This window comes from Tauraco erythrolophus, chromosome 10 (assembly GCF_009769465.1).
Source record: "Tauraco erythrolophus isolate bTauEry1 chromosome 10, bTauEry1.pri, whole genome shotgun sequence".
Taxonomy (NCBI): domain Eukaryota; kingdom Metazoa; phylum Chordata; class Aves; order Musophagiformes; family Musophagidae; genus Tauraco; species Tauraco erythrolophus.
The window spans coordinates 14,193,185-14,214,969 of NC_141474.1; the positions used below are offsets into that span (position 1 = coordinate 14,193,185).

At 36.7% G+C, this 21,785-nt stretch overlaps 1 protein-coding gene across 1 annotated transcript in view; it reads right to left on the reverse strand.

Annotated features, from left to right (window-relative positions):
* Positions 1–21,785, reverse strand: part of LOC104372899 (uncharacterized) — a 53,277-nt gene that overhangs the window by 25,252 nt on the left and 6,240 nt on the right. Inside the window, 3 exon segments of the mRNA XM_086617730.1 lie at positions 4,690–4,791; positions 11,530–11,778; positions 12,860–12,967. Of these exon segments, the coding sequence (XP_086473856.1) occupies positions 4,690–4,791; positions 11,530–11,778; positions 12,860–12,967 (459 nt within the window).

Here is a 21,785-nt window from a genome sequence, read left to right on the forward strand (position 1 = left end):
TATAAAAACCCCAAGCATCGCTATAGGCTTGGGGAGGAGTGGCTGGAGAGCTGCCTGGCGGAAAAGGACCTGGGGGTGTTGGTTGACTACCGGCTTGATATGAGCCAGCAGTGTGCCCAGGTGGCCAAAAAGGCCAATGGGATACTGGCGTGTATCAAGAATAGTGTGACCAGCAGGAGCAGGGAGGTGATCCTGCCCCTGTACTCGGCACTGGTGAGGCCGCACCTGGAATATTGTGTCCAGTTTTGGGCCCCTCGCTTTAAGAGAGATATTGAGCTCCTGGAGCGAGTCCAAAGAAGGGCGACTAAACTGGTCAAGGGGCTGGAAAATAAAACTTATGAGGAGCGGCTGAGGGAGTTGGGGCTGTTTAGCCTGGAGAAGAGGAGGCTGAGGGGAGACCTGATTACGGCCTATAAATACTTGAGAAAATATGGTGGGGAGTTAGGGGAAGGGCTCTTTACATTAGTGATGGGAGATAGAACAAGAGGAAATGGGCATAAGCTTAGTCAGGGGAGATTCAGGTTGGATGTTAGGAAGTATTTCTTCTCTGAAAGGGTTGTCAGCCACTGGAATAGGCTGCCCAGGGAAGTGGTTGAGTCCCCATCCCTGGATGTGTTTAAGAATAGGGTGGATGAGCTACTTGAGGATATGGTTTAATGGGGATTAGGGATGGTTGGACTCGATGATCTCTAAGGTCTTTTCCAACCTAGAAATCTATGAATCTATGAATCTATACTGTTATAGTAAAGGACAACAGTGGCTTCAGAAACCCTATGAGTGTTTTTGGGCATGCTCTCGTATCTGCCATGGCCTTCCTCATGAAAAATATCAAGAAAAACACCTAGGATTCTGGGAAATGGTTTTAAACTTGAAGTGAGATCTTGAGATAGCTGCTGAGTTGCATTAGGCAGTTCAACAGTGGATTCGAGCACAAGGGTGAGAGTGCTAAAATATGAAACCTTCTTTCAAGTGTGTTCCTGAGACATCAGCCTTGGGGCAGTAATCAGATTCTGTTTAGTTTCCAAAGATTTAAAGCACACTGGATCCAAGGAGTGCAACCAAAACCTTCAGTATGGCAAGTAATCAACTGGAAAAGGTAATGAGATCTCTAACAAATACTATTCAGATTCTCATTTTAAATCGTTCGTGTTTCCAGTTCAAATCATATCAGGACAAGAGATTCTTCTGAAAAATTTTAACCTCAAATTCCTTTGGCTGAAATGCAAAACCAGTATAGTGGTAAGCCACGGTGGGGATTTTTCAGTGATAGCAAAGGATCTCTCTCATCACCTCAATCTATTATTTTCTATTTATGAGAATATTCTGATGTTACAGCTGAACTCCAAACCTTCATTAAGAGTATATATAGGAAGCAATACTAAGCAGTCAAGTATTAAGAAAGAGCAAACTTAAGGATGCCCACATATCTCAATGAATTCACATCTAACAGTTTACACACCAATTTCATTGGCATGTGCTGCATTCAAATAACAATAAACTTTCTATTTCTTCCACAGCCAGAGGTACTTAGGAATTTACTAAAATTGAACTCGTTATAATCTGAGTTTTGTTTAACTTTTTCTGCAAGTTTTTTGCTCCCTAAAATATTTATTTTACTAATTTTGACGAACAGTTTAGATTTTTTTTTAACTTCTCACTCAGTGTTTTTATTATCTGGAGGCAGAATCTTACAAATCAGTGCATGCTGACCTAGACAGGGGCACAACGTCTGGTCTCTCTTCAGTTAGCTGGGTGAGAAAATACTTCAGGCCAGAAGCCCTGCAAGTTGTGCTATTGCAGCCCTGTGTCTCTGCTGCTGTGTGCTGGCTCTCAGGTGAAACTGGTTAAATCTGTCTTTGTAGACAGGACCCCCCCAAAAAAAAAAAAATTATCTCAAAGCTATGAATGTAGATGCAGTTGGGATTTTTCTTGTGTCAACTTCTGACCATTGTGACCAATCTAAAACTTAACACAATCTTAAAAAAATCTGCATTAAAGACTTTTACAGTCTTGGTATTGGGTACTAACAGTTTATTTACCCTCCTCCTAGGGCAACTGGTAATAACAATAAAAAAGACTATTAATAATTTACATAATTTTAAAATGTTACTTGCCCCAGTGGAGTTTTGCTGAATCGGTATTAACCTGGATTTAAATTGAAGTTGAAAGAATGAGATTTTCAAATATCTGCACTCAAACAATCTGTGAATACAGAAAAGTGATTAAAGAAAATCTTGTTAACTTCAGCCAGACCAAAGATTTAGGTCAATATTGAGATCTTTTAACCATTTCATAAGTCTCTTGCAGATAGATATGCAGTATCAGTCTCAATTTTTTTTCCTACAGAGAACAGTGTTTATTGTCACTGCACTTTCGGACACTCTTCAGTTGGATGAAGCTAGTTGCTAAACCCACTAGCAAGTTGAATAATTTCAGTATTTCCTTTGTGAATTGACTGCAGAAGCACATTATTTGTTTAAATGGTCAATCCTTAAATGTGAAGCTTTTAGTTTCTGCTAATATTTTTTTCCCAGAATAAACATTTTCTAAAAAAAAAATAAAATAACAGGATTGCAAACAAGAACTAATGACTACCTGAACAAATGTCAAGTTCAGAGAAGACAAAGAACTCACCTGTTTAGCATAGAACCTACAATTTTTCGCCCAATAAATGAAGATGATTTTTTTCCTCAAGTAAGGATTTTGTCCAAATCCTACAGTCAATCCATACCAAGGCTAACATATTGCTCACATAACACATAGCAAGTCACATAAAGATATGCAGCAAGTGTTTAATCTTCAGTGGAAAGTCTAGTGGTTAACCATGCAAACAAATTATTTAACATTTTCCTTGGGAATCATTGTATTTCAATCTCCAGAGCGGTTAACATTTGCGTGTCATTTCAGTAACACATGGTTATGGTCAGGACATCCACAGCCTGTATCCCCTAAAGCAAAAATGTGGAGGTTAGTGTTCTAAGGCATTGATTCAACCAGACTAATAAATTTTCCTTCCCCTGTACATGATCTAACTGAGGTAATTGAGACAACCAGAGCTGGAAAACTTGCACTCAGCTAAGTGAATCATGAGTCTACGGAGTGCTTAAATTCAGGAAAATACTCAGAGTAGCAACATGCAAATTGACAAAACTATTGAAGAAATGTAAATGCAGGAAAATAAATATAACATGGGATGTCTGTAAAGAGATATTCTGCATAAGAACAAAAAATAAAAGTAATTTTTCCTCTTCTATGAGGCCAGTAATGGTATTTCCAGTGCCTTACTGGAAGGCCACTGAATAGATTACAGTCCTTCCCATTAGGAAGATGTAGAGAAAGGAAGAGTTGCGCAAGACAGGAAAGATCACAAACACACATGCAAAAGCAGAATAACGCCAACAGAATAGGAATAATAATAAAAGGTGAAAATACAACTTGTTTGCAGCAAATTAGGATAGCATACCTAGGTACAAACTACATTCATTAACTTAAATACTCATAAGATAAAAAACTTCTGAATGGAAAGATGAAGTACCTTGTCGAATAATCCACCTTTGGACTTACAGGTCGATCAACGCTTTGAAATATTAGGTCGGTGTAGTGTTTCTTTAAAAACTGAATGTTGCAATCCCTTACATAGCAGAAAACACTTTTCGCAACTTCCCTTACGCTTAATATAAAAAGTAAGAACAAAAGATGTACCAAAGGTAATTTACTTCTGTGTTTCCAGATGCAGATCAAAAGTAACTGAAGGGTTGAAGTGTAAGAGAACAGGTTTACTTATCGCTCTGATAAAACTGGTAGTGGCACAGACAGTTTGTAACTGCCTTTGTACAACTCTCCTGCTACAATCACTATCTCAGTAACTCTGGGTTAGTGGATAGGCTACTTAATCCAATAAGTCTTCTCCCTGTCCATGGAACTTCTCTGAAGCTGTAAAAAGGGTGGTCCATATTGCCCAAGAACTGCATGACAGGATCTTCTCTTACAACACTATTTCTAATAATACTGCATACTTCAGGAGCAAAATCCTCCTCTCAAATCTACGTGATAAATTTTGATTGGGGCAGTCTACTCTTCCTATTGCTATGAAAGTAAACTGAAGCTTGCAGTGCACCAAAAATCAAATTCACAGTTATCAGAACTTGAGAAAATAGCTCCCTTTGAATTTTTTTTTTCCAAAAGTTAGTACCAAAGAATCTGTAGTTGAGTATTTGTTCCTCATCTAGCTTTTTTGTTGACCTTTTCTAAAACACAAATGGATCTATAAAGCACCACAATACATGATAATTTGGAAAATGGCATCATACAATCAAAAAAAAAATCTAAAGGAAGTAAACCAGCATGATTTATACTTAAAACAGGAGGTTACTACAAAGATGTTCTATAGTGGCATATACATTTCAATTTAATCTGTAGATTTCCTCAAGAAAGTATGCACACCATCATTAATCTCACAGGCAGAATTTGGCAGTGTTTTATTTACAAGCAACATAAAGCTCTCTTATTTAACTTACCAAAATGCTAGTGCTGCAATTTCCGAAGATATTCACATAACTCACACCCCCAAATCCCACTGAAACATGAGCATCCAATTCAAATCATGTTTTTGAACATCGCTCCCTATGAATTCTCCAAGTCCCAAAATGCACTATAATTCCTTCTGCAAAGTTTTCATTATTATATCACCTTTCTCATAGAGCTCCTCCATCGCTCTCCAGGTTTCAGCTCGGACCTCTCGATTGCTTTTACCTTGAACATCTGCATCAGGCCAGTGTATTAAATAAAGATCTAAAAAAGAAACAGAATCAGACTGCTCATTAAAATGTCCAAAAAATATATATATCAAACCATGAGAAACAGCATTTTCCCTCCATAATGGTCCCTAACATATTATCATCAAAATAGTTAAAATTACTACTCCATGATTGTTACTGTATACATCCATTTAGTTTTAATAAATGAAATCTACAACATTTCATTAATAACTAAAGGTAGCAGAAGTTGCACACGTGCCATGAGTATAGGCCACTGTAATCAGAATTTCACGGTCACATATGCACTTGATAAAGTTGCAATACGTAACAAGTTCCATTTAAATCAAAGGGATTTTGGTCACTGGAATTAAGACTCGACTACTGCTGAACTGCTGTAAGTCTTCGAGTTTATGGAAGATAAATATGTTTGGCAGTTCTACAGATATTTTATACAACCTCAGCAGTGGGTCTGTTTTTTCCCTTTCTAAAGAATACTTCCATTTATGAACTTCTGTTGGAAATTATAGCACATCCTTTGTGTTTTTTTTCTATAATTTTATGGCATTTATGATTTATTTTTCTTTAAGCGTTTCCTAAAATGTTATTTTAAGGGAAAGAAATTATACTTTACTACATTTTATGAAATGTTAGCACAATTTCAAACACAATTAAGATATCCAAGCAGCTCCTGGCCGTCTCAGGAAAGGATGCTTTTTGTGTTGTCTCCATGCAAGAAAAGACTATCCTTCTACTGAAAAAGGATGCATTTCCAACATAAACTAAAAATGAGAATTTTACATGTATTGGACTAAGAGTTCCAAATCAGATTACCTACATTTCAAAAATGACAGGATCTATATCTCCTTCGTAAGTTTGTACACACTGCCAGATGTTCTGGAGGAGAAATTTAGGAGATACTTTGAAAGCGATTACATTTCTAACTACAGATTGAACAGGTAACTGCAGACAACCCACTCAAAGAGGTGTTGGTCTTTGCTGCATACATTATTCTGACACAAAACAGGAAAAGGAAATAAATGCATGACTGAGATGTGCACCATTGTTTTTGTGCTTTATAATATTCCTTTTTTGGCAATTCACACATAGACTCATTTGCAACGAGCAGAGCTTTTTGTTCTTTGAATGCATCACACCATTCATCAGCACCTCTTTATGAAAACACAGATCCTCTGCCATATATTTTTTTAATTCATATTTAAGGACTGCACTAATGATTACTATACCACTGGGCTGGTATATTAGCTTTCCATCTCTAAAAATACAAAATCAACCTCGATTTAAGAGGAAAACTTAACATGAAATTCGCTATAATACACCAGTTCCCATTTGGGTACATCACTGCAACACTGTTAAAGAGCACTGTTTACATTAAGAATATAATTAGAATAGTACAGAATTTTGTACACTAAGATACACTACAGATGTATCAAGGAAAGAAATGTTTTGGGTGTACCACAAAAATCATGAGCTAGATTTGCACTTTCCTGATATCAATAACCCATAAGACTTTTAAACACAATTGCTCAGACAAGCAATTACCACTCATATATAATGATTTGCAGCACTTGGATTTATGTCACATTTAAAGAGAAAGCTGCTCATTCTTTGCCCTTATACACATAAAATCCACTCCAAATTTAGAAAAGAGTAAAAAACCATATGCAATCTTGTTCATCACTGATCTGCAAATAATTACTTCTTCTCTAATTGCTCTGTAGAAAGACACTGCATTTATTAAGAATAAAATGGAAGAGTTACATATCTTTAAATGCTGCTTGTTATGTTCTCCAAATCAGACTAGTAAGAACTGTTTAACTATGCAAACAAAAACATTGTATAGCACCAATAGAAAATGATCATTAACTTCAGCAGAATTTCATCAAAAGCTACTTTTCCAAAAGCTTGAATATTCAGTTAGACGGACATCACAGTTCGCAAATGTTCACAGAAATAGTTACACCATGGATTTCCACAGACAAAGAGGTGTTGTACTCAGCCCAAGAAATTGAAGCACTCTCAGAAGAATGACTTTTAACAGATTTGATAACTGAAAGATCTCTGGCCTTGGATATTTAAAAAAATGCAGTAGATCATCCTTCCTCGTACTAGTGTCTGAGATCTCTTCAACACAAAGATGATTAGCTGTTCGTCTTTGATTTTAGAAAGGTAATGTTATCAGATATGTGATGTCCATATCATCCTATTATGTTTATTTTAATTTAGGCTTTTTGTTGAAATGAAAATTATTTTGCAGTTAGAACTAAACACACTTAGGGCTAGAAAGCATCTACTGGATCACAAAGTGCCGTCCTCCTGACTGCAAGAAGTGTTCACAAGAGATGTGGGGCAAAGGTACCTTATCTCAGATAAAGAGTAGAATGGTCTTTCTGCCAGTCATGCACAAACCACCCCAGCACAGCTAGGAGTGGAAGGAATACCATGTACCTTGCAATGAGCAATGGAGTTGCCACTCTATTTAATAAACAAACTAAGCATAGTTCATTTTAAATTAGGATCTACTTACTTCTCCTGCATCTGCTAGAAAACCTTCCACAATACCTGCAGGCCAAAAAAACCAGTAAGCACCTCGCAAACCAAGGTCTATGATTTCATCTTCATTTGTACACACATTCACACCTACACCCACACGTTTTCTTTTGCTTAAAATATTTCCCCTCTTGGGAGACTACACAAACACAAACACTCTTATTTTCATTTTGGAGGCAAGAATTTAGTTTCCAATTATTTATCAAAATTGCTTAAGGTTCCAGTAATTAAGAAATGTGCAACTATCACTGGAAGTTTCTAAGAACAGACTACATTTCTATCTGTTGAGAACAATGGGGTTGTGCCTTGTAGCGTGGGACAGATTAATCAATACTTTGAGATGTCTTCCAACCATGTTTCTTTTAAAAATAATCTTAACTCAAACCAGAAAAAAACCCTAATGACTCACAGAATCAGAATGCACTTGAGAAAGAAGGAAAAAAACCCTCCAAACATTCACAATCAAATTTTGTATTTACCAGCTTTTGAAAGCATCCTCTACAGACAATAAAGCTGTAGTGCTGCAGTGGTAAGAGAGAGCCTAGAGTTCAAATGTCAAAACACAGTGCTGCAGGAAAACTAAAATTAACATGTGAACTGTTTTCACACAGACATTTAAAATAGAGTGGCTTATTACTTCTTAGTGGTTGTAGCACCTACAATCACCACAGTTCCTCTTAACTCAAAAGTACAGGGACGTTTTACACATTTAAAAGCCAAAGCATGTTATCATGGAAATAAAAGTTTGCAATTCTATTAAAATTCCTAATACAATATTTTTTAAAAAGGTCAAAATTCACTAAAACAAACCTAGTTTTGACAAATAGCCTTGGCTCATATCAAACCTAAAAGAAAAATACATTTTTCAATGTTTAGCACAGTTATCTTAATGCAATCATTGTATTTTCCCTGCTTTTCTCAGTTGTCACTGCACTTAACATGTGCATGATATATTTTTCTCTGCTGCCCAATCTTTTTTGTTTGCTTATGTTTTTATTATATTGGAACAAGGATCAATGTGAAGCAACCTCCAAAGTGTTCTGAATTAATATGCAATCTGAACTGAGTGCATTACTGGAACAGGTTGTCCAGAGAGGTTGTGTATGCCCCATCCCTGGAAGTGTTCAAGGCCAGGTTGGACGAGGCTTTGAGTAACCTGGTGTAGTGGAGGGTTTCCCTGCCCACAGCAGGGGGGCTGGAACTAGATGATCTTTGAGGTCCCTTCCAACCCAAACCATTCTATTGTTCTATTAATGTGACAGACTCGGTACAGTCAAAAGGACAACGAAATTGTTTATGAATTCAGTAACCCACAAATCACATTGAAGAAGTTACTTTGGAGGTTTGATCCAAATCCCAAGGAATGCATTCTGCTACTGCCAAACCCGTAAGATTTGCTCCCATTTCATATGGGTTTACTGTGACTGCCAGTTGACAACCGTTTAGAAAATGCAAGGAGCAGAATATCTGTTACAACCACTGCCCACAAATAATACAAATTTCCAGCTTCTCATGGATATATAATCTACTGATTCAAATAAAAATCCAGGAACGCTACTCTTCCGAACTATTTGCCTGAAAAGTGTTTATCAAAAAGGTTTCATAACAGTGTTTTACATGGAACACTTTTTCTCTCAAAAACCTGTGGCTGCTTTCAGCAGTTGATCTGTTTCAACAGCTGGCATTCCATATTCTGTATGGAGGATGTTGGCTGATGAGAAGCTCAACATGAGCCGGCAATGTGCGCTTGCAGCCCAGAAAGCCAACTGTATCCTGGGCTGCATCAAAAGAAGCAGAGTTAGGGTTTCTAAGCTTAGTTCTACAACCTTATAACCGTATTTTCAAACCAATCTTCCACATTCCAGTTACTTTTGTTTAGACTTGTGATAAGCCTCAATTTCCAACAAAAAGCTTTTACTCTAAGCATTCTTAAAACACATGAAAAATTCATGTTTCAAGATATTGCCACTTTTTGCTTGAGAATCCTTCCAATAGCACCTTCCAGCTGGGTGCTTTCATGCTAAAGCATGATGCCTTCTATGAATCCCATGAAGCACACCACATATTCTACCTCTTCTAAGGGTCCACATCACCAGCATACATAGCACTAAACATAGAACTCAACCTTATCTCTTTCACAGGAGTGCAGATCATACTATGTTTAAGAAAAAATGGTCTGTGGAGTTGATCCAACAGAGAGTGAACTCAAGCAGCCAAAACCATTACTTCATTTGCCATCCCATCCTTCTTGTGGAGGTCACCATCCTCATTGACAGATCAATGAATTGCATGTGAAGTATTTCCTAAACCATCACAGGTTACAAATTGTCAAGCAAACTGAAGCCAGATTAGATTTAGGTCACTATGTCAGACTAACTGGTGGTTCAGGAAGAGCTTTACAAATTTTTCAGACATCTCTACATCAGTGAAAGAAAGGTGAGGAAGGAGGGAAGACAGGAGATGGCATTAAAAAAAAAAAAGGAGAAAAAAACCTGGTATAGAGGCAAATTGCACAGGTAATTGCACTTGTCTTAGCACTACAAGCAAAAGTCTCAGAGCTGACAAACTGAAGTTCTGTTTATGCCAGTCCAAGGGTTCACTCACACAGTGACAGTATTTGTGCATTTCTTACTATCAGATATTTTTTCCCTTGTTTCACTTATTTCTGCTTAGCAGCAATATGTAAACTGAGTATGTGAGCACCTACTTCAATCAGTCACCTAAGAAAATAAAAGCAAAATACGGTACTAAAAGGAATCACCAAAAATGATTTCCTGGAAGTGAATCAAGTTTTCCTCTCATTGACATTCAGCACCAGTGCCATAGTAAGCAAGAGAAAAAAGAAAGCAAACACAAAACATAACAAGCAGAAAACAGAGAGGAGGAAACATGTTATTTCTTAATTTAGAGGAGAAAGTCAGGGCTTGAAACTCTGTTTATTAAAGTTTCCTTGCAGTGACCTGTATTTGCACAGGATAGACAAAAAGAGATTTTAATTCATCTTGCATTATTCTGTACTTGTGCAGGAAGTTAAGGGATACATTTCCAGAAAGAATGGAGCCAAAGAGTGCATACAAGTATCTCAATCTTGAACAGATATGGGTTTTTTTCCCTTTATCTTGCTGTGTACCCAAGCAAAAGAGCCAGTGAATACAGCACACAGCTGCCATTAATATTATGTGCCATTCTGAGAAATCTGTACTTCACAGAAGTTGTTCGCTTCCTAATTAAAGTTTATTTATTGGTAATAGGCCAACAGGGTGAGGAAAGTGAAGCAAAATGAGGGTTTTCAGAATACCGACAGGTAACATCTGATGGTTAGGTCAATTACTTCTTGATTATCAGCATAAACATTATGTCCTCCACCAGTGTATTTTAGTTTATTACTTTAAATTCATCTTTTTCTACCTCCACTTTCTTTTCATTGCTCCACCTAGGGAAGAAACAGCAAAAGCATTTAAAAAAATACCATGTTTATTTTTTTCAGGTACCTCCTTTTCTATGAACGGTTGCAAAGAATTAACTGGCATCATTATTGCAGCTTTTTGCCTGTCTAATAAGGGAGTAACAACATCACATCCCTCACTGGGAGAAGTTTGTGATCAGGAAAAGTTTAAAAGTGCATAAGTCTAATTCGGTGTTAGTTAGATTCAGTCTTCTACAGTCTTGTAGATAGTTCTAACATTTTCCCCAAAGTATACTGCATCAAACAGACCAAACTAAAAGCAGTTACTCAGAATTTTTAAAAGTTAATAGACCTACAAAATAACTTTTAGGAAGGACTCCCATTCCTTGAGATTTAACAGACCATAGAAGTAATTAGGCATTTTTGTCACCCTGTTACCAATAAATTATTGTAAAGATTATGAACACTTGTTTCATCGGTTTTGGGTGTTTTTAGCAAAATATATAAAACTCATGCAGTTTTTCCTCAAATCAATTTAATAATGAAATGTACCTTCACAAAACATACCTTGACCTGTTTTAAAACACTCGCAACATGCAAAAATTCTGTGCTCTCAATTAAATGCATGTGAACTTCCTAGAGAACAAACAGAACAAGAAATCTGCAAACGTGTAAATAAAGGCAGAATTTGGTTTCTGTGATCTATCTGTACTACATCTTTTTTTTCAGGAATTCATTCATCTTTGCAAATACTCACACGGAAGGCACAATAAATGAGCTATATGTAAAGATTCATACCAAGATATTCAACACCAAGCCTTTCACATGACTCCAAGCAGGCCTTTTTTGTGTTTTCATAGCCATAATCACTACATCACAATTTGGTAGTTATCCAGAGGTCCTCTCGCTTCACACCACTCTCTTTGACGGCTTTTTGGAGGAGAGATTCACAGCCATATCTTTTTGCTGTGTCAATATGACAAATGCCACATTTTTGTAATGCATGGACCACAGCATCATGTGAATAGCCACCTTGATGGGAAGTACCTAAACAAAACCAAACAAAATCAGAAGTAAATTGTCAGCAGTGAATTATGAGGGACATATTTTATCATTCTTTCTAGTTTTTGCTTTCCTTTTTTTTTGTATATTATCACAGAATCTCATCCAATTTTCATTTCCTAATACTAAAGAAATGGGAACTGACAGACCCCTAGGCTGGGAAAATACATTACGTGATAGACTGTTGATGCTGATCAGAAATAACTCCACCAAAATCAAGTATCAACTGCATTTAACTGTAAAGAAGTGATTTCAGAAGTCAAGCTGAAGACCATCAAAGAGAAAACACATACTTTATGGAAAATTAGTATAGGGCACTTAATTTTCGTATAAGAGCACAACATTTACAGAGGAAAATATTAACAATAAGAAATAAAACAGAACTTAAAAAGCAATTTACTTTGCAGAAAGTATATCCTGAAACCTTTACTCTGTTGAACTCCTGGTAGCTTCAAGTTATTATGGCATTGTACAATCCCAGACCAGGCCATACCACAGGTGCAATTCACATAAGGCCAGGCTCAGCAGTTACCAAAACAATGGAATCCTACACAACAGTTACAGAATGGGCATACAGGGAGTTTCAGTAACAAAGTACTGAACTCTCATTGTGTAGGTATTCACTGGATGTGTATTTTGCATGTCAAGGAGACGGAAGGAGGAGGAGACTAAGCAGGAAAAGCAACCAGCAGGAGGACTGTCAGATAAAGAACTGGTTGAGAGCAAGGAGGATGATGTTTCTACTTACCCTTTCCTGTTAGTTGTTTTTCCTGCCATGAGCCCCTCACCCATTCACCCTCACTCACACACTTCCCACAAACAGTATTTTTTACAGTTTGTTGGAGGAAATGCTCAGTCAGTTCCAGTCAGCTACCAGAGCCACCTTCTAAGATGATGACTAGTGCTCAAGAGGCCCTAGTGCGATAAACAATAGTCGGCATGCAAATGGCTATGTCGTCCGCTTCAGAAGGGCCCTGTGCAGTCCTGACAGTTGACACCAACAGGGTCTTCAGCCACTGCTGAATCTAAATAAAGGACTCCAGGTCAAAGAATACTGAAAAGTTACATTTGTATCTCCTGTTAATTTTGTCTTTGCCTCCAAACATAATACTTATTTCTACATCAAACACTATCTTCATGTCATGAAATTCACAAATGTATACAGCCACCCAGACTATCAGAAAAAGGAAACAAATGAAAACACTCACAGTTACCTTAGACTCATCCTTAGAATGCCCCATACTTAAACTGGAGAGAGAACGCCCACGGGAGTCTTCATGACTTTCTCACACACTTTGTAACAACGCATGTATGAACAAGAACCTACAAAAGTCCTATTTGCATGTAAGGCAAGCCAGGTTCTCCTAAATGCTTATCATTATGGTTCATTCCCAATATCAGAAGGAAAGCTAATGATACCTCTGTAATCTTGCTCAATACTTCAAGTCATTTAAAATAAGATATAATATGGTCTGATATCACACCCATACCTGAGGATCATGACATTCTGCTGATCACAACGGGGCAACCCCCACCTCATGTTCATGACTTACGAAACATGGAGTATGGAATTCTTAATTTCCCTTCATGGATTTCAGAGTGATGAAATTATAGTACTATATTCCTACAATTTTGACATGTGTATTGTAAGTATTTTGCCTTCCAAATGTAAACACAGTTCTAATGTTTTAAAAGACAAAACTTTAAAACTTTTTTCTCCATAGCCACTAATATGATTAATAACTGGTTTAACTTCTTAGTCACTAATATGAATAATAACTGGCTTAATTTCTGAGTCATCTAGAAATAATGTCCCTATAACTTGTTTTACATCAAAATAAGTCAAGCTAAATCAACTTACATTTTCAAAATAGCTATTTCAAAATCTTCATGAATGTTTTAAGAATTTTAGATGAACGCAATGCTACTACATTGCAATATGGGCAAATAACATACATGCAATTACTACATTATTTAGATATTAAAGGAATTTTATTAAAGAATTATATAACTAATACAGAAAAATTACTATACTTTTTCATAACAATCCCTTCACTTTTAATAAGCCGGTATTGGTGCCAAATAAATGAGGTTGTAACTATTGTGTCTGTTTCTGGCTGAATGGACATTTCTAAGCACAGAATGAATGGAGTTCATTTAGAGGTCTTGCAAATGGACTCGGACTCTTTTCATGCATAACGGATTTCAATAAGAACATTCAGGACAAACAATTTTTTTTTTTTTTAATTTAACCCTTTTAAGTTAAAGAGTGGAAAAGAAGGAAAATTCAGAATAATTTTGTTATTGTTCTCCATTCAGTGATGGCACACACACTTGTTTCACAGGAAATAGAGACCAAGATCAATCTGGAGGGAATTATCTCAATTTCTATGCCTAAAAATGAAATACAACAGTCCTGATGCACTAAAGATTATTAATTAAAAAAGCTTAATTATTTAATATTACCATTTTGCAAACCAACTTAATCATGAACAACAGGTTTCTAAGATAATTATGTTACTAACATAACAGCTTCTAGACTTTAGAAATCACGGTTTTCTTGTGTTTAGTCATGTGATTAAATATGTGATGATTCATAGATGCAGAAGGATGTCAAAAGAAAATGGAGTGACTTTAATTTCTATTTTTTAAACATTTTAAATCAGGACTTAACTTTATTTGAAGACATTAACATTCTTACATGTTTGGGATTGCCTTTTGTTCACAGAGATTTCACACTGTGCACGTATATTTAAAGACAAAATCCAATCTCACATTTAAGACTAACATGAACAAGGACCCATTCTGTCCTCTTGCTGTTTCTAAAAATATTGAATTAATATATTTTTATTCTAGAATTATCTGATAAAAAATAAGAATTCCTTTTAATAAATTAAGTCAAATACAAACAAATAAGTCTGGAAAAACTCCCTATTTTTTAGCTAGTATTTTAACTTGTTTTCCAAGGGAAACAGCACTGTTCTCTCACTGACCGAACTAATCCAAATTTGACAGAGCTGAAGATGTCTGAGATAATAACCTTCCTACACATTTTGTGAAAATTGGTGGTTGAGAGGGACAAAGATACTGCAGTGGAAATATGGCTGGGTTGAAGGACACAAATCCATTGCAAACTAGGCTTAATTAGTTATGTTGTTCTTTTGCCATGATTACTCATAACTTCCTTGATGAAGAACACGGCTATCAAAGCTGGGATGAGAAACGTGCTCTGGCAATCCATAAAAAGTTTCAAGGATTATTAGGAAGGCAGAATCCTATTCACAATGTTGTTGCTACGGGGGGAAAAAAAACACCAAAATGCAAAGAAACCAGCAACTTTCCCTGAAAAGACTAAATCAACAACACCCTCTCCCGAAAAAAACAAACCCACAACAAACTGTAAAACAACTAAAAACCGAAAATGCTACTCCACCCCCTCAGTTTTATGCACCATCTCAGCTGACTCTCAGCCTCATTAAACTTTCTGTTCTCCTTCACGGAAGCTGCAGAACTACAGATAGTGATCCAAAGCACCAACAGCTTTTCAAAAGAGAATCAGGACCTACTTTCCCTTCGTTTTCCCTCCCTTTGTGGAGGAGCGTCTCTTCATGTTGTTTGTGAAATGTGAAAGTATTATTTATCTGAATATACAAAACCGTTTTGTGATATGAATAACTTCGGCTACTTGAAATAAATGGAATCACTTTTATTAGAAGAGTTCCTGTTAGTGAAACCACAGCCAGGATATTTTGAGATCATATCAGGGATTAATTATCTTCTGACATTAGTACTCAGTACAAAATTAAAACAGTTGACAAACAAAACACCTACAAAAATGCCCAAGCCTTTGCTGATTATTTTATCTCCAAGTAATCACCTGAGAAAAGAACTGTCAAAAGCAAAAATCTCAAACATCCTTTTATCAATGTTTACATACTTCTTGTGTATATATGGTATTGTATACCATAACAGGCTTGAAATATCTTGTTCTATTAGTTTTATTTCTATTACTTCAACATTATGGCCACATAATGCATCTTATGAACATATTAAAGTTTTCAGTGTCAATACAGTTTGATTTCACTAATTACATTATGAGCAAATTTGATGATTAAACATAAAATGTTGCCTATACATACGGCAAATGAACATATAACACATTTCAAGGTTTATTGCTAATCCGTTCACAAAGCCACATGCCTCTTTTATGGAATGGCTCAAGGATAGGCAATCCTTACTTACTGTCCTTGCTTACTGTCTTACCTCCACCTCCTCCTTCGCCATTCACAAGATCTTCTGACAAGCTGAGTCAGATTGTTAAACGGCCAAAAAAGTGTATAGTTTTAGAATTATTGTTGAACCTGAATAACTCCCCAGAGCGGAAAAAAACCCACTAAATTTTGGGCAAGGAATGGTGGAAGAAAAGTTCCCTCTTTAGCAGCAACAGTTAAATAATTTGATATATTCAGTGTTTTTATTAACAGAAAAAAAAGTCACAGTTGTGCTCTAGTCAACCACCAAAAGGTCAGAAAGACCTCCTCCACGAACTCATCTCTGGGAGCCTCTTTCCATTGTGTTTCCCAACACCATCCCTAGAGCTGCCCTCAGACAACCAGATAATGTCACACTAACTTTCTACAACCACAGCACTACAAACTGCTGCATTTTAGCATAGTTTTCACTTAACAGGGTCAGTTACAGTGAAAATCATATTCAGCATCCTATGACAAAGTATTCATAGCATCTTCTCTTCTTTTGCAGAGCGTAAGGCTTTCCTCTGCATATTTCCAGTTCTGAGATCCAAATTTAGTCACAATCACTTTTACAAAATAACTTGCACATTTCACTCAGTCTAAGAGTGGCATCTAATGTATACATAACAGAGCAGCTGCCCTTGCAGGAATGGAATCTATAGAGATGACGGGCTTCTAAAAGAACTGGTAGGACAATGTCAATGATAACTGAAAGGACTGAGTGGCCTTGTATTATAATACCAATACTTTGATCAGAACTAAAAGCAGCACACAGGTTTATCTAAAACTCAGTCATTTAAGGCCACCAACGCTGTATAAAAGTTGCAGGCATAACTGCATTTTGTGAGGGTGCAACGCAAAAATGCCAGTACAGTGCCGTGTGCTGTAACTCCAATAAACAGGTGCCAATAGAGGTTGTTGAGTACAAACACGGTGCAACGCGAGCTCAAGCAGTTGAAGTACGGGCATGAATTTGCTTCTGCACGCCTCTAAGTACAGTGAGGACGACCCTGCCAGCACTGCAGTAAGGCAGGTACTTCCATACTGTAACAACGTAATGGTACAAGAAGATTGACCAGAGAACTTCTGATAGAGGTCTTTGTTACATTTACACACGTTGTATGGCATTACAGCTGTACTATATGGACATGGTATTTTCATGTGCCTAAATAACACCACTGGGCTAATGAAACATTGCTAATAGACCTGGTTTACGTAAAGTCTAGACATTACATCACAAAGATTTTCTTGACTCTGTAAAAGCTATCTGGATTATGGATATTACTTTTTTAAAAAAGTTTTACTTCGGTAATGTTTTTCAATTTTTTTGCTAAATATGATCCATTGCTTAGTGCAAAGGGGTCACTCTGGGACTGTTTTTCTCCTGTGTGACTTCGTTAGAATAAGCTCATAGAATTCAATAACTTGAGGAAGAAAAGTGAGGAAGCATGATTTTAAACTCTGCAATTCTGCTCCGGCAACTCTGCACAGGCACCAAGGAACAGAACGGAGGAATACAGCTTTGCTGTAATGCGAAAGGGTAGGAGAGCGCCATTACATGTTTATTAGGTACCAGGGAAAGGAAAGCCAGGACTGCTAGTTTTCTGTCTTCCCGAGAGGAAGGAAGAAATGGCAATGAGCCATTGTTGACAGCAGCACTCTATTCCCTCCATCCCAAAGGGGCTCTGACTGTAAAAGATACCAGATCATCTACTGTAAAATGACCGTACATCTCTGATCACTGACCTACTATTTATCTAGGCAGAACTTTAGAAAAGGAGGTATAAAAGCAACTTGTCAGAACGTGTCTCACAACAAGCCCAGAAAGTCTGCAAGCAGCATCTGTATTCAGTGGGATGCTATGGTTCTCATACGGCAGCAATTCACTAATATATTTCTGGCAACAAAAATGCATTCTCATCCCAAAAATGCAAATATTTCTCCTGTAGGAGTAAAGAGCTTTTCACTGCAAAGTGCCAGCTATTTAAATTATTCAGCCGTTGCATACAAATATTTTTATCATGTAGAACTTCCAAATTAAATTTATAGGGAAGGACAACTCTGGAAAGTGACCTATACATTTGAAAGGCAATTATGAATGTGTCATCTGTGCAGAAATTTCACAAGCAGAGCAGGAGCACACATTTATTTAAATGCCTTTACAGACAGACTGCCAAATCTTGAAGCTTTTTCTTTCACTCCGCACTTTCCCACCACCGTGAGAACTATTTCTCATTAACAACCAAATTGGTTTCAGATGCTCTGCTATAAGATGTTACCTTAGAAACCATTTGGTAAAAGACTGTGGCTTCCTTCCATAGAAATCTCAAGCAGTGAAAAGGCAGATTTTCTGGCATAAATCAAATCCAATTTCTAGGGTTCACTAAACCTTTTCTCCTCAGAATAATGTTTTGTGACTAGATCTTAGCAGTTAATAGTGCACGAAGAATTGCTGGTGTGAACCAGTTTTAAATGATTTTCATTCTATTCCCTTTGTTAAGTCAATTGAAATTACTTCCAGTACTTATCATACCTTGATAGAACTTTTAACTTCATAACTAATAAGGATACATACTATGTACAGCAAATAAACAGACTGAATAAAAATATTGTTATTTTCCTCCCCTTTAATACATGTCCTTAACTACTCTGATAAAGACTACATTAATTGATTAACAACATTAAACATTTGGAAATACTTCACAATAAATGAGACAGACCTGTGACAATTTTTTCCCTCTACAAATAACTTTCACAAAAAAGAATGATCGAAAGAAAAAAAAAAAGACATTATCATAATCATTCCTGCTCTGAAAGTTTGATTTAAAAGTTATGTAAATAATTCACGATTAAGTATAATCAGCATATAACTCAAGTAGATGGATAGGAATTTTAAAAACTGTAGTTGACCATGAGACCAATAACTCAAAAACATTTAGAATATTGTAAAGATAATATTATGGAAAAGATTATAGAAAGAACTGCAATTTATAGTGACTTGTAGCTTACAAGATGCAAATTTATGTATAATAATTCATTGTTGTAAGATCTTAATTCAAGATGACGTTCAAGCCAACAACTGATTTTTTACATCATAACAGTGCAATTGTGAATCATAGAGAGATCCTGCTCCTGCAGCCTCACGTGACACTGCAAGGTCTGAGACTTGCAATGTCCCACTGCTAACTAATTGCATTCATGAGTTCAAAGGACAGCAGCAACTCAGATATCCGTAGTGCAAACTAAAAAGTGAACAATAAAGAACATTTGTGATCAAATGGGGGTTTTATCATCTAAGAATTTAAAATGTATTTTCTCAAGGCTTCCAAGACAAACAACATTTCTCATAGCCCCTCCTCACACACTGCACATTCAACCTTAGAATAGTACGTGTTAGAATGCAAAGCACTTCCATTCAGGCGTTAAGTCTGAGGAACAGAGCTTACAGTTATGAAATCGATGTAAAGCCACAAAGATGGCTTTCCCCTTTCTCTCCCCTCTCCTCCCGTTACGAGGATTTTGTACCACACTCTGTGCTGGAGCTACTTGGCACAAACATTAGAAGAACTGAAGAGAGTTTAGGAACCAGTACCTCTCTCTTTTCCATTCGGAGGCATGAGGAACTACTGCAATTTAGGTTACAGCAACATGTGACATCACCATTCAATGCTGCCAAACTATACTAGGGAGCTCTGGCAAAGAAAAAAAAGGTATGATGACTAAAATCTGCTACATGAAGGTTGCAAGATAAAAGTCAGCTTTCTTCGCCCTCTAAAGTTTGGTATAATTTTTCTACATTACAGAAACATGGAGAAAGACAAAATTTAAACACACTGGAGCTTGTTTCTCTGTTCATTTCAACCTGGCTACAAATAATTTGTTCATCTAGTGAGCAAATAAGCTCATAACATTTAAAAGTAGTAATGGCAACAGCAAATTTAAAAGCATACACATAAAAGGCCTCTGTTTATACTGAAAAAGGCTTTAATTATTAAACAGTGATAGAAACCTAAATTTGTTTTTTATTACTTAGACTTAGTGATGGACATTTAAAATTCATTCATATCACATCAGCAACAGTGTGATTAGAAAGAGTCCAGCATGAGAAAGGAAGCTATCTTTCTCCTATTAAATCACAGTTCATACGTCAAAATATTAAGTAAGGTAAAATCCCCAGCAAAAATATAAAAAAGCTGACCTCAGAGATTGGTAGGTGTACAAAGAGAGCAGAGACAAACAGCAATTTCCCCTAGAAAAAGAAGTTATTTCTGTACTGTGTACACTCTGAATATAAGCAAAAATCAGCCCAGCATTCTGCCTCAGATGCATTTACTAGCAACCTTTCAAACAACATTTGTACAGCATTTTTTTGAAGAATAAAACACCACCAGACTGGAAGTAGGTGAAGTTAGACGAAAGCAAGGAAGGTAGGAGCTCAGCGGGTTTAGTCAGGTTAGGAGAGGATACTGCTTTGTTCCACTGTCTACAAATACACAGCTGCCTGGAACATGGCCACGTTTCGTACATGAGAGAAGTTAAATATCTGGAGGCCCTCAAAGCTCAAGTACAACTTCTCAAGGTCAGATCTACTGAAACAGTGGATGAATTGAGACAGAAAGATTTATAGATGTGGCATTCTGTTCATTACAAGAGGCTATTAAGGAAACTTGGTAACCATGGGTGAGAAGCAAAGTCCCGACAGAGTAAAAAAAAAAAAAAAAAGGTTGAGACACAAAACAAAGGGAAGAAATAAACAGCCAATTCTTATTACAGGATAAGATTAATAGGGGGGAGTGCCATAGGTCTTGGTATCAGGACTGCTGTTCCACAAATTTCCTTAAGAACTGAAGCCATGAAGAAAGAAGAGCCATGAATTAAAAAAAGGCAGTAACAGTGGACAATGAGAAAAAGTGAAGGCTTGACTCTGCTGCCATTGAGTTGAAACGCAAAATCTCGTTTGATTCCAGTTCCACCAGGACTGGGCCTTTTATGACCATAGCTAAGTTTAAGAATGCATATGAGTAACTGTAGGATTAATAACTAAGAAGCAGATAACTGGATTAGTAATATATAATAGAAGGAAAAGTTAAAATACTTCCACTCAGCATTAAGATTCATGTTACACGCAGCATTTTGACACAAAAAACCCCAACATAACCTGATGTAACGAAAGCGGAATAATCCGCTTTTATGTTTTTCTCCAGAAAAATCCCACTTGTGAAAAGAACTGGGAACAATACAAGAAGTCTTGTACGGCTGCAATACAAATGATGCAATGCCTTAATGCAATCAGCGAAGTCAGTAAAAACTTACTCTTACAACTTGTTTACTTAGATAAAGCTACAGTGGAGTATCAGGAATCTTATCTATGGAACACCCTGAAACAAGGACAGGAGAGATTTTAACGGTTTTCCCTTGAGTGGGGAGGCATTCTATGTGTATGTCTGTGTGTACTATTTTACCATGTTAGTAATGCAACACACTGACAAATGCAGTAAAAACACAATTTAAGCAAGTTGGTAGTGCTGTACATTAACCGACATCATATCATTTATTGAGACTGATTTTTATTCCTCCTAGGCTTTGTCTATTTGACTAGAAGCTGCTTAGAGCAGTACCTGTCCGCTTTCCCAGTTCCAGTGCCTAGCATAACGTCACTGTCCACTCTTGAACGATCTTCTGTAAAGAACATCATTACTAATAATAAAATACTCACTGTGTGTGACATGGGTAAGGCAC